At 36.8% G+C, this 14,511-nt stretch overlaps 1 protein-coding gene across 1 annotated transcript in view; it reads left to right on the top strand.

Moving 5' to 3' along the window:
* Positions 1–7,736, top strand: part of ABCD3 (ATP binding cassette subfamily D member 3) — a 26,732-nt gene extending 18,996 nt beyond the window's left edge. The window contains 8 exon segments of the mRNA XM_042819720.1: positions 568–647; positions 1,097–1,174; positions 1,266–1,331; positions 1,428–1,517; positions 1,731–1,850; positions 2,255–2,359; positions 4,021–4,077; positions 4,772–7,736. Coding sequence (XP_042675654.1) covers positions 568–647; positions 1,097–1,174; positions 1,266–1,331; positions 1,428–1,517; positions 1,731–1,850; positions 2,255–2,359; positions 4,021–4,077; positions 4,772–4,849 — 674 coding nt within the window. The 3' untranslated portion in view covers positions 4,850–7,736.
* The last annotated feature ends 6,775 nt before the right edge of the window (positions 7,737–14,511 follow it).

Here is a 14,511-nt window from a genome sequence, read left to right as displayed (position 1 = left end):
AAAAGATTTTGATAGCATGTTTTGTTCTTTGATGTAGTTCAGCTGCAAAAATCAGGAAGAAGTCTATATTCATTTTCAAAGCACTTGTATGCTTTGGTCACTGATGTACTTAAGTAGCAGGTTGTTTTATTTTTTTTGTGGCCTAAAGAACATAGGTGGATGTAGTAGTACTACTGAAACAAAGACACCAAGTAAGGCAGGTTAAGACATTAAATAGCTTCAATCTAGTTAGTATGGAACTCAGATATGGGAGTATAGGTGGAGGGCAGGAGAAGGAAGTTGGTGATAGAGCTATTTAAAAAGAGCAAGCTAAAACCATAGGGTGCTTTGGAGACTAAAGATTTAGAAATATTCAGAAAACAGATACATGAAGAGAACCTTTCAAGAGGGTCAGTAAACACCCAACAAACAAAAACAGTCTTAATTTTCTTTGCTGCTGGTTGTTAGAAACTGAGATAATGTACTGAATGAAATAGTCCTGAAGTCATCTCTGTTCCTGAAATCTTTGCCTAAGCATGCAGTGCTAGCTAGCTTTAGGCATCTGCTCTCATTTTGATTTATTTTATTCTTAAAATGCAAATAGGTTTGATCATGTTCCATTGGTGACACCTAATGGTGATGTTTTGATCCAAGACCTGAACTTTGAGGTAAGATTTTAAATATCATTCCAATGGTATTGTGCTTCATTTTATACTTTAAAGTGAAAATGGTAAGTGGTCAGAGTTGAAAACAAAACAAACAAACAAAAAAACAAACAACAAAACAAGAATAAAAACAAGCAAACAAAAATGCTTGTATGATGTGCATATGCAAGAACAAAATTCATGTTTTTCCTTAATTTTGAAAAATAAAGGCAGTAAACTGTTGTTGCAAATAAAGTTTGTTACAAGTATGTTTTTTTTCCTGCTGCAATTGATGCCAAACTAGCTGGAGAAAAGAATTAAGTACTGTTGGAAATTCTTCACTGATGCCAAAATCTGCTACTATGTACAAGCTTACAAGGACAAGAGTTTGTCTTATCATTTGTAGCAGCTTTCAGTAGCTTTCAGCAGTACTTTCTCACTACTGTTTTAATGTTTTGTCTTTCCATTTTTAGGTTCGATCTGGTACAAATGTTCTGGTTTGTGGGCCAAATGGATGTGGGAAGAGCTCACTTTTTCGTGTTCTTGGTGAAGTAAGGAAACTTTCAAATAGATTTGGAAGAATCTGCAACAGAAACACAATTGTAGAACTTTTTTCCTCAAGTTTAAATCTTTTTCTTGTAGTTGTGGCCATTGTTTGGTGGACGTTTAACAAAACCTGTAAGAGGAAAGTTGTTCTATGTTCCTCAGGTGAGATGAAGCACTTTAACAGACAAGTCTTCTCTCTCTTCCTTTGATGACTGTTCATAAATATTTGACATAACTTATTGTCTGTAACTGTCTCAGAGACCATATATGACTCTTGGAACACTCAGAGATCAAGTTATATACCCAGATACTTTAGAAGATCAGCGAAAGAAAGGGATTTCTGACCAGGTAATAAGTGATTCATTTACTCATATTAAGTGAAACAAATGGTTATGCTTTAGATTAAAAATACTGATACTATTAAAAACGCTACATTTAGTTTTTTTCTAATGTTTATCATGGTTGATGTTACACCTGCATAGTAGGATAACCCTTTATAACTCTTCTAAATATATATGTATTTAAAGTTCACTTAAACTTTATTACTACTTTTCAAAAAAGGTGCTGAAGGAGTACTTGGATAATGTCCAGCTGGGTCAAATCTTGGAGCGTGAAGGAGGCTGGGACAGTGTTCAGGACTGGATGGATGTACTCAGTGGAGGAGAAAAGCAGAGAATGGCTGTATGTCTCAAAAGCATAAGTACTTAAAAAATACAGGAAATAAGTTGAAAATGCAGTCTGGATTTTAAGCAAATTTTGTGTATTAAATATTGATATTAAAGAAGGAAACCCCAAGAAGTGAAGTATCTGAATACAGCAAAAACACATAGTTAAAGAAACAATTACTTTTGCTTGAAATGTAGTAAGAATGTTGAGCTTGTACCACTCCTTGCGCTTTGATTATGTGAAAGATGTTTTTAAAATAATGGTTTTGCAAGTAAAAACAAAAAATCAATGATGTAATGTACAGCTCTCAATTCTCTGGCCACAGTAAATTTTTGGACATCGATTTTAATTTTAAATTGTCACAAGGCTGTACTGACTGCAGTCGTGTATCCACATAGTTTCTTCGGTTTGCATTCCAGATGGCAAGACTATTTTATCATAAGCCCCAGTTTGCAATTCTGGATGAATGCACCAGTGCTGTTAGTGTTGATGTAGAAGGCTACATTTACAGCCACTGCCGAAAGGTAAGTCCTTTCCTTTTATTTTTCAGTGAATTGTACAAGAAAGCATTCCTGTATTCTCACTGCTTTTAGTGAGTTTCTATTTTAGAAAGACTGGAGATGAAATTGCTAGCTATAGCAGTTGTGCCAGTCCTTAGTGAATACACGTATGTTTCATCACTTTAGTGTAATTATTTCTTCCTGCAGTAATGCCTCATGAATCTCTGTAGTAGAAATGGCCCACTGCTATTTCATTTCTTCTCACCTACTCAGTTCTGTGATTTACATAGCAAATAACCTGGTCATCTTCCCAGACATTCTGCATGCTTCTATGGTGCCTTGCAGAAAGATAATCTTTTTTCTTTGTTATTTGAGAGGGCCAGGCTGCATCTTCCAACTCCAGATAAGTATTCTTTACTACTTCAGAAGAAAACTTATATTAAGTGCCTAGTATTGTTTCAAACCTAGTGTGGGAGCTCGAATATGTGTTATACAATGAAGTATTCAGGGTGTGCATGAAGATGTTTCTGGAGGAGAACGCTCAGGGCCTTCACAAATCAGTGCTGCAGAAGAACTTTGGCACTGCCTATCCACTCTTTCTCATTTCTTCTGCTCTTGCATCCCTGAGATTGTATTACTAAGAAAATCTTTGTTTTTTCCTTAGTATTCATCCGTTGTTCATCATGGCTAAGAAAAGCGAAAGAGTTTACTTAGTCTACAAGAGATATTTGAAATGTACTCCTAAAAACATGTAATGTTTTTCCTCAAATACATCTCTAGAATTGTATCTGTGGTTAAGAGGAAACTTGAAAATACTATAAGCGGATTCTGTCTTATGCCTAGTATAGAATTTATTGGAGGGAGGAAAAAGAATAGCTCAGGGCATGCAAGGTCTCTTTGTGCCTGCTAGGGTTCGATAAGTGTTTTAAAGTCTCTTGGTAATTGAGGTGTACATGTGATACTCTGCATCAGAACTCTCATTAGATGAGGACTGCAGAATAATAGGCATTGTTTCTTGAAGTAATTTTGCCACATAACTGTGAATACTGTGAACATTTTGTAAGAACAGTTTAGGGTGTTTTATTTCATTAAGACTGGAACGTCCGCTTGTTTTTAGAATTACGGTTGCCAGGTGACTAACGCATATTGCTGAGAAGCAGAGTTCCTATCTAATCTGTCCTTGCAGAAACAAAGAAAATTACCGTTTTATTATTGGAGCCATTTGGTCTTGTGTTTGGTACAGCTGCTGGGGATGCATAGTTAACTGAGTTGCAAGGAAGCAAAGGAAAATTGCCTTTAAGTTGTCGCTTACAAAGGTTATAATTAACAGCTTTTGTGGCCTGGGAATTTGTGACTTTTTTTTTTTCATGTTTAAGTAGACTATGTTAAATTATCAGCTGTATTTTAGTCACCTGAAGCTTTATCTTCCTTGCCTTATTAATACCAAACGATCAGGAGCAAGAGAATGGTGAAATCAATTGGGAAAGTTGGAACTTTTTTTTTTTTTTTAATTGTAAGTTCTTACATTAAGGCTATGTATTTACACTGCTTACTATTACACAGACTAGTGGTCTGGAAGCTTGTTTTTATGAATTTAACTTCATCAGCTGTATCAGGCTGACAAATAAATACTATCTCTCCATGAGAAAAATGACATTAACTGCCTTATTTCCTTATTCATGTAGGTTGGCATTACTCTCTTCACTGTATCCCACCGGAAGTCACTCTGGAAACATCATGATGTACGTAATCTATCCTTTTACTAAGTATATCTGTAGTTGGTTGAGATTTATTTTGATTTTTCTATTAAATTCAAGATGTTCACATCTTATTTCCTAGTAGGTCACGTTCTGTTTTATTAAAAGGTTAATTTAATAAAAGGATTATTTCATATACTGTTGCAGTATTTGAAATATTCTTGCACATCTAATTATGAAAAGTTTTTAGCCTGAAAAAATAACCCTAAGCCAACAGCAAACCAACTTTAATGAGAGTTCAGTAGAAAGTATGGAGAACTTGCTTTCAGAAGATACTACCTCCTAAACCTGTACGTAAATTTCTCTCTTAATACATAGACTCAAACTGTGTGTGTGTGTATAACAGGAAGGGAGGAGGGGTGGAAGCTGAATTAATAAAGAGGGATGAATGTATGCTTTCAGTACATTGTCACAGCAGACAGAAGATCAACATTCAGTCTGGGTATGACCTGTAGATTGATGCTTTATAAAAACAAAATCTGTGTGTGTTTATGTACATTATGCACACACATACTTTTTTTTCCTAGAGGTAATCGAATTTAGTGAAGCACAAGGTGGGAAGCCCTGGCCAGCTGAATTTAAGATTTCATGTTAAAGCTTCTTAAAAATTGTAACTTATTTGTGTGCTTACGGGGTGGTAATTTTTAAGGGATTGATAATGTATGTGTTTTTGTTTCAGTTTTACTTGCGCATGGATGGCAGAGGAAACTATGAATTCAAGAAGATAACTGAAGACACAGTTGAATTTGGATCTTAAAGCTCATAAACTGAACTGCTACAGAGACTGATTACTGGAAATGTGTAGAATGGCAAACCTTGTACAGTAAATCTACTCAGCTTGTTTTTAAACAAATTAACTAGGATAACTTAAAACAAGCTCTTAAGCGTTTACTATTATGTAGGATATTGCTAATTGTGTATATGTTGGTTTAATTATTAGTATGTACTAAGAATGTCTTTATTCTTGTGGTTTAAAAACCTGCCTAAATTAAATTGGGCTTAAATCAGTGTAACCTGATTCATCCTGGGATGCAAACCATTTGAAATCAGCTGATTTGACTTTTGTAGACTTTCTTTCCCTTCAGTGAAAAGCCCTGTTAAAATTAGGGTTGCTACCTCTTTCTTGTTCCTGCAAAGCAGTCTTGGATATTTTGCTCTGTTCTATGCATTTTTCTGAGTTATCTCAAACAATGCAGGACATTATCCCATCTTCAGATCTATGCTCTGCTTGGTTCAGAAAGAGCCTTTTCCTTCACCGAGCCTTGTGATGTAGCCAATACACTTTTGCTGATGAAGAATGGACTGAACCTGAAAGATGAAACTAATTCCTTCTGCTAAGAAAATTAAGCTAGTGCTGTGCTGGGTTTTGGGTTTTCTTTTGACCTTTGTCTGTCCATGCTGTCATCTGCTGCTCACTAATCTCATTCTCTTCTGATTTATTAAGACCTCTCCTATAGCTCCACCTTTTCTGTCAATGAAACCCTATGGTAACAAAGAGTTGAGAGGAAATTGAGGGAGGAAAGGGTTAATCAATCAGAAGGGGAAAAGAAAGATGATGTTCCAGCTATCTGAGAAAGCAAATAGTTCTCACAAAGTGTTGGAGCAATCATTCTTCTCTTGAAATTGGTAGAAGTTAGAAAAGACTCAGATCATTCTCTGGAAGATAACTTTAACAGGCTGTTCTGTGTGCTGTGTGTGTGTTCAGTTTTGTGATGCAGCAGCTACTTTTCCTTTTCTTAAAAAAAAAAAAATCATATCTCCTTGTGGTTTTGGCTGCTTTACGGATGCAAATTTGAAAGTAAGTGATAATGGTACTTGATAGATTTTTCTAGTCTGTGAAGCCTAAAATAATGCTTTCATCCTTCAAATTTTTCTCTAATTTTGGTTGTGAGGTTTCTTGATTTCTGATTTAAAAAATAGAAATAAAAAATTTACCAGCAGTTCTCAGCGCTGTCTGAGTACGGCTAGTCCCTGCTGGTTTTATTATTCTGGCTGCCAAATCCCTTGATGAATTCAAACTCTTAAATTGTTTACTGTAACCATTTTTCCCCCATACAAATGATGACTCTGGTGGCCGTGAGATTTTGACAAACATAAATGCAGCAAGGTGAATTTTGTCATCAGAGAGTAGGAAGGTATAACTCAAACTGAATTACTGTTTAAGCTTTAAAACAAAATTGCAATACCTGTTCTACACTGAAGGTCTAATAATTCCTTACTGTTCCACATAAGAAATAATATAGGAATGCATTACGTGAAGGCATGCATAAAATATGCAATAAATCTGCTCTGTGCATCTTTTATCACAGGTATAGTTTAAAAAATGTCTTTTCATAAAATGGATATGAATTTGGATGTTCTGCTGTATGCTGATTTCCTTATTTCATCATTCATGTTGAGATGGCTACCTGTTAGTATTTTTCCTTTGATCATAGTTCTTGCCCTTAGCTTTCACTGCTAGTACTCTTTGATAGTATTCAAATGCAAACAGCTATCCTAGTCTAAGAATCCACTGATCACAGTAGATTTGTGGTAGGATGCGTCGAGGAAGGTCAGAGTGTGTCACATTCAGGAGCATAAGGTGCCAGAACAAATTTTTATGCTCGTTCCACAAATAGAAAACAAACAGACAAATCTCATGTTACTAATTTTCTATTCACTCAGATTTGTGTATCAGCCTAATTTGTACTGTAGCAGGTAGCAGCATGCATTAAGTGAGGTTGTAACTTTTTTTTTTTTTTGACTGAAACTGTGAAAATATGAATGCCAGATAGCTATTGTTGTGAAAATTGTCAGCACAAATGCAGCAACTTCTCTTGGAAGGGTTGTTATACCAGCCCCTTTGTGTAACATGAAGCAAAAAAAAAATAATAATAATAAAGTGAGGAAGTTGCTGTTATGTTTGTGATTAGGACAGACTTGGAATACTTCAACAAAATTCTAACGTTGACAAGCAAAACCGTACACAGCACACTGATAAGGAACCCCAGCAACCAGTCCTGTGGTTCCTCACAATTCAATGGGTTGCTAACAGAGTTTTGTGTAACCTCAGATTTATTTAATAAACTAAAAAAAGTCCTATTTTACAACCAAGGAGAAATAATTTGACTTTATAGACGACGTGGCATTCATTGACATGGAAGATGCTATATTTCCTTGGGGTCAGGACCTAGCGTTTCTGAATATACTGAGAGGGAAGAGAAAACATCCTGAGCTTGATTGCAAACAAGGCTTATAAAATAGTACAAGAAATGTTTTAGAATGATATTCTTAAAAGGCCTTATATTGAAGTATTTTGAGATAGGCTTGATATAAATGAATGTTTGTAAAACCTAATGAAAGTGATCAAGTCTCAATTATGTTGCAGAATTGCACTGTGATGCTGTATTTTAGCTCGTAAGTCTTTTTAATAGCACAAGTTGGAATTCTGTAAATTGGAATTCTGATCTATCTTGGTAAGGCAGAGTACTGAACTGTTGATGCTTTGAAGATGGTATTGGTACTAGTCAGGTGGCTGCATTTCAACAGTGGTGGGAAACATTCCTGTATGTAAATACTGTAAAGTGTTTTTGAGGGGAAAATGGCGCTATATAAATGTAAGACATTAAGTGCCTCTGAAATAATAAATCTAAAGATGAAATATGTTTAAGCTTTTTGTGTTTCTTGATGTGTTCAGGATTTTTGTAACAATACAGAACATGTATTCAACAACTACTGAATTACTCACTGAGCTAGTTGACTTGTGTTCAGCTCATAAAGGGTGTCATTCTGCCTGATATTCATCCAGGCATCAGCCAGACGATGCCATCCACTTGTAGGTTTAACAAAAATATGAACACACTACTCAAAGATTTATAACTCAGCTGCTTTGTGTATATGTGCATTAATCTGTTCTAAATCTGCTCTGATTTTGATCTCTCTTTTTCTCTCCTACATCCTTTGTCCACTTCTTATCCCTCAAAATTTGCCTATGTTGGAAGGGTGTAGATTTGCGTAAGATTAACATAGAATCATAGAATCACAAGGTTGGAAACAACCTATAAGATCATCCAGTCCAACCATCTCCTCATCACCATTGCCACCACTAGTATTAAACCATATCACGCAGCACGTCATATGTGTGCTCATGTGGTAATTCTTTTGAATGCTCCCTGTTCCTTGTACTTTGAGGAAGTTATGTGTATTGTATTAGTTTTCGTTGTTGTTGTGGTAGATATCTCCCCCTATCAGTAAATCTATCATCCCCCTATCAGGATGCTTGAAACTGTGTAGTCTAAGAGTGATAGATTTACCTAAATGAATTGATAGCAGGGATGTTATCCTGTCATCAGTGTTCTAACGCTAGCAGTTTTTTCTTAACTGAGACTAAGAATGTCCAACAAACTCGTATATGTAAAGGATAGAGCTACCTTTGTAAGGAAGCCTCTCAAATTCAATTGAAAAATCAAGTGTTCAACTTAAGAGCTGAATGATGTTTTACATTATGAATGTGATATTTAGTATTCTAATATTTTGAGCACTGTAAAGTTTGCTGCTTGTAGAATTTTGGCCTATCTGCTACCCAGTTCCTTAAAGTATTTTGTATGCATCAGTACCAATTCTTCCTATGTAAAGAGAAAATATTGATTTATGGAGCAGTGAAACTGAAACAACAGAGTTACTCTGGGAAGTGTTGGCAGTGTAAACTGCATCCTGGCCTGTAGATGTGTTGGAATGTTTCTTGCCTAAGAGGCACAGATGGTTTAGTAGGCACCTGGCTGGTCAGCCCAAATGTAAAATAGAGCAGGGTTCAAGGGTGACTTGTACTATAAAGAGAATTGTAGAGGTATTGCCATTTAATTAGCTGCATGCTGCATAGAAGTGATTAACTGGTGAGAATCAAAGCAGCAGTGTGGTTCTCTTTGTGGAACAGCACCACGATGCTTACTTGACAGGCGTTTTAATCAAGTCATAACTGGAACTGACAAATGAGTCACTACAACTTAACAGAACTGGCAGTTTGAGCTGCATGTTCCTTAAGCCAGAGGATTCTTCTGCGTAAATTCAGCACTAGAGTGAGAGAGAGAAAAAAGTCACTGAATTAATTGTTGTGGTTGTTCTTGGTTGTTTTTTTGTCTCCCTATAGGACTCAGCCCTCTGCAGACTCAATAGGTGCCACTGCATCCCTAATCTTTGGTATCATAAAATGACCCACAAATGTGGAAAAAACATAAAGATATCCTTCTATCAAGCTAGGAGATAAAAATCCATCATTAATGATTATATAGCATTATCACAGATACTGTGAGATGTTTGTAGAAACTTCCACAGTAATGATCTCCTGAAATTCAACTGTGAAAAACAGCTGGAGACTGTTTCTTTTTTTTTTTTTCCCTGTAAAAATATTTCCAGTTTATCTTTGTCAAGAAGATAACTTCCTACAAGATCAAATTGCTGTTTACCAAGCTGCTGTATATTGTATAATGTATTTCTTCTTTACCTTTCATCACCTGATTTATGCCAATTCCTTTCACAATCACGAAAAGAGGTTTCTTGCCTTGTATAAACTATGATCTGCATTTATTTGGAAAAGGGTAGGAGGCTGGTTGATTTTTCACTTCACAAGTTGTGGTTCCAGATTCTCACTCGTGTTATTGCTCGGAGTTTGTGAGGGAAAACTGAACAGGTAAGAAAATCTGAGATTTTATTTCTGAAGTGACACTTCAGGTGTTGATGTCTAAGGCATCTCTCCTTTGTAATAGACAGATTTGTATTGTTCCAAGTAGAACTCCAAAGCAGGTGGTGTTTTTTGACATACATCATCCAGTCTGAAGTTGTCAACATGGAAGTTGCACACCTGCATTCTCATCAGTGCTTCCTGTCTGAAGTGACAGTAAGTACAAAAAGTAGAGAACTTTAAAGTAGAATGGTGCAGGAAGTAGCTTCATCTTGTCCATATGCAAATTGGCTTTTTACCTTAGAAGGTATCTATTAACAATTGCTACAGATTAGTCTGCCTATTTTTCCTTGTGTGTTAGCTTATTATTGATGAATTAATGAGCATCTTTTTCCCTGTTGGGGAACAGACTGCCACTGTCACCATTCCAACCACCTGCAGTCAGATTTTATTGTATTAAACTCCACCTGAAAGATTAGAATTATTGCCCAGTAAAGGCTTCTACAACACGTATGCATTCTGAGAAAACTCCAAATCTTTCATATGCATTCGAATGTAAGACATGGTGGTTTTGTCTTCAAGCAGAATTACAGCCAAGCTAGTACAAAAGCAATTTATCTTTGTTAAAACCTTAGAAGAACATTGTCTTAAATGTTGCATAGTCATCTTTGAGCTGCTGCATCACTTTCTTTCCCTGTATGCAAAAGCGCAGCGAGACTATAAATAGTCTGGAAGCCCACAGACAGAAGCATCTTAAGAGAATACTTTAAAAAAACATGATAAATTTGAAGATAAAATTGAAATCGCATGCCTAAATGTCCGGTGCAATTCTGTGGGCGCTGGCTTTGGAAACTGAAGACACACTGCCAGTAATTCTATGAGGCGTGCAGCAGAGTAATAGTAATTATACAGTTGGCTTTATAAAATAGGAGGCAAGGGGAACTTCTGTGAAATGTATCACTGCCAAACCAGCCCCAGCACTCACAGCGTCTTTAACTCTGGTTAGAAACTTCACTTTTGGTGTCCTTTGTTGAGTCTGTAGTATAAGACAGTGGCTTTTACTGGCAAGAGGAGCTGTTGTGCAATAGTGTCCAGCCCTGCTGCCTGTTTGCTTTTCCATAGACCAAGATTTCCCATCTGTCCTTCATTCTGGGAGACATGGCATCCACACATGATGCTGTACCAAAATAGAACTGGAAAAATGAGGTCAAAGCCTGTCTATGCAAAACCTAGACTGCTGAGACTGCTGCTTGGGAACTCCACCTACATGACAGAGCAAATTTTCCGCACTAAAGTATCTTTAGAGTTTGGCACAAATCACGGCTAAAACAAATCCTGATTATAAGAAGTTCGGAGAATGCTGTTCTGGAAAAGCCCACACCATATATGCAATTGAAGAGATGTTCCTCTACATAATCAAATATGCCTTTTATTTTCTTAGATGTAAGCATTTATTGCTATCAGATACTAAAACTGCTTAATAGACTGAAAATCTACTTTAATCTTTGTGAATCGTGATAAGCTAAGTAGTATGAAGGTGCTTTTCAAAGTAAACCAGCCCTTTATTTACTTCAGCATGGTGTGCTGCTGTAGGAATGTCTTGGCATAAAAGCCACAGAGCTAAAAACAGCTGTGTCAGAAGCTGCTAATATGCCAGATGTCGTACTGCAGGATAGCCCTGCATACGGGGACCGATGAACGGAAGTGTTTGGGGAAGCAGTGGTTAAGGAGAAGTGTGTGTTGAAGGCTTCTTAGAACTTCAATGCAATCTTACATATTGCAACAGAACTTCTCTGGAAAGCTAAGAACCACTGGCAGGTGCTTTTTTTTTTTTTTTTTTTTTTTTTTTCAAATGTAACAAGGAATTGGGGACCAAAGTCAATTCTGCACATTGAAATTCTAGCCTTTCTAAACTCACAAATGCTAGGTAGATTATATGAAATCTAATTATAACTTTCTGTTAGGATAGTTGTGTTTATAACAGTCCTAAGAGTATTTTGGAAAGGCTGCTTGAATTTAATCCTTTGATGTTCACAAAAATCTTAATGATTAGGGTGTATCTGCAAACTTTCTTGCCCTTCTCTGAAGTGTTGGAATGTATCATATCAGTGGGATACAAAGTGCTTACGTGGGTGCATTTCAGAGGCAGGTAGCTCCTGCGTACAGCCGTGTGTTTGTGTTCCTGAGCTTGTGGGTAAGTTATTGGTCCTCACGAGAGAAACTGCACAGACGAGCAGAGCAGCCTCTCACCTGAGACCTGTTGCTCTGGCAACTTCCTGTGCCTGTCACTGCCCCTGGAATGGGGGGAATTCCCCAAAAAAGTTTTTCTGGAGGTTGTTTGTGAAGCAAGCTTAGTAGAACTCAAGGCATGTGAAGCCCAAAATAGTCACTGTTACAAATCTAGTTGCATTCCAGCTGGTCTTTTCCTATTTGTGCCTTTTTTTTTTTTTAACTTGTCACCAGGCAAAGAACACGTTGTTCAGTATATACTTGCACTGCTACGTAACCTGCATGGCTTTTACTGCACCATTTGTGCCCTATGAGGTAGTAACACAGTTTTCAGTGCTCCTAAAAGATCACAGCTTCTCAGGGGATCTCAATCCATTCCATAATAGTTTAAAGGACAGCGACAGGAATCTGTTCTGTGTTTCAGGTATCTTGAAAGCCTGGTAAGAGATTTAATGCTGTGTGAATATCTTTTGATAGAATCATTAAGGTTGGAAAAGATCTCTAAGATCCACCTACTGCCAATATTGCTCACTAAACCATGACCTTAATACTGCATCTACCTTTCCTCAAACACCTCCAGGGATAGTGATTCCACCACCTCCTTGTGCAGGCTGTTTCAGTGCCTCGCCACTCTTTTGGAAAAGAAGTTTTTCTTAATATCCAGCCTCCCCTGGTGCAACTTGGAGCTATTCCCTCTTGTTCTATTGCTAATAATGTTAGAGAATAGGCTGACCCCCACCTTGCCACAACCTCCTCCTTTCAGATATTTCTAGAGGGCTCTGAGGTCTCTTCTGAGCCACCTCTTTTCCAGACTGAATGATCTCAGTTCCCTCAGCCTCTCCTCATAAATCTTGTGCTCCAGAACCTTCACCAGCTTTGTTGCCTTACACTATGATACTGAACCACTGAGTTTTCTGAGAATAAAGGAATTTGGATTTGTGCAGATTTTAATACTGTTAAGCAAAGGGTAAATAAGTACTTGGTGTTGGTGGCCTTGTCTTCAACAGTGCTAGAAAGCTGGACAAGATATGTTATAACCTGAAGTCCTTGGTGAAGCTTGCAGAGTGAAATACAGATTACATGGAGGAATTCAGGAGGTATCCAGGGAGAGAACTCTTACATTTCCCACTGGGTCTCATTGAGCTGTTTAAGTTATCCATTGCTCCTCAATAGTAGGAAAGAGAAGATCTAATAAATTTAATATGACCTTTTCCTTCAAGTTTTGGTGAAATCTGGATTTAAACTGAGGATTGGCATGCTGGTCGTTTAAGAAAAATTAGATTGATAGTAACATAGTGGTTATGCCTCTTTTTTGCCACTTGAGGTCATCCTTTCTTAGTTCTAAGTAGCCTGGAATGTAGTACTGAATGTTCATTGCAGGATTAGCATTGTAGAGATGGCCCCTGGAGTATAAATTGCTTATACAGTGCCGCTATTGTAATCTCACACTATGAAAAGTAAACAAGATGTGTTTATGCTTCTACTCCAATAGAGATAGCTGAAGCAGAGACATATGATCATATGGTTGCATCTTTGATTTATGGAAGAATATTGATATTTTATGAATAAAGTGGAAAGATGGAATATGAGACTATAATCTCTGTGAAGATATGTTTTGGACGTGAATGATAAAGTACAAATGCAGCAGAAGGGAAATATGTTAATCAAAAATATACTCTTTTAATTAAGCTTAAAGATACCACCTTTTTTGGCAGAAGTAATGACTGTTTATTGGAGTAGGCTTTAAAATCTCCCTTGTCATTTTATCTTTTATTACATTCAATTTTTAATTTAGCCTTAGGACCACTGAAGGGCAAAGTAAAAATGTGATCATACTGGGAGAACATCTATTCAGAGGATGGAGATTTTTAATTAAACTGCTCTTTTGATGAAAGAGTTTTGTGATTATAATAATGTCAGGGTACTTTGCTTTTTAAATATGACCTGAAGTAAGAGGGTAGGAAATGTGAAAACAGAAAGAAAAAGATGGCGTTGAGACTTACTGGAACTGCAAATATTCTTTAAGTTCAGATTATTGACTTCATTGTTAATTAAGAAGTCACTAGAAGTGTTACTTTTTAACGGTAAGTAAGTGCACTGAGACACTCAAAACAACATTAGGAAATGCTCTGGAAGTTTCTGATCTGATTACGGTGAGCAATGGAAGTTGTAGAGAGTGAAAAATGTTGCTATGGTATTAATATATTCCTGATTGGTGATTAAGGAATATACATTTATTCAGATGCCATATTTTCATATGAGATCCTAATGAAATGGTGAGTACATCTCTGGGGAAGAAGTAGTCATGGAAATGAACAGAGGATGGATGGGTAGGTGGAATGGAAACATCAGCAGTGGAATTTGGGGAAGTAAGGAGCAGAAGGTTTCTGAGCTGCTTATAGGAACAGAAAATTGAACACAAATGAAGTTCCATAATATGGAGCACAATTTTCTACAGAGAAAAAGATGTAATACCTGCAGCTGGATATCCAAGATAGCACCTGGCTGTACGAAACCTGGGGGCAGTCAATGCG

This window comes from Centrocercus urophasianus, unplaced genomic scaffold (assembly GCF_019232065.1).
Source record: "Centrocercus urophasianus isolate 14NV4802_14NV808 unplaced genomic scaffold, USGS_Curo_1.0 seq_18, whole genome shotgun sequence".
In the NCBI taxonomy this organism is placed as follows: Eukaryota; Metazoa; Chordata; class Aves; order Galliformes; family Phasianidae; genus Centrocercus; species Centrocercus urophasianus.
Note: the sequence above shows the minus strand (reverse complement) of the source record. Positions and strands in the feature narration are given on the sequence as shown.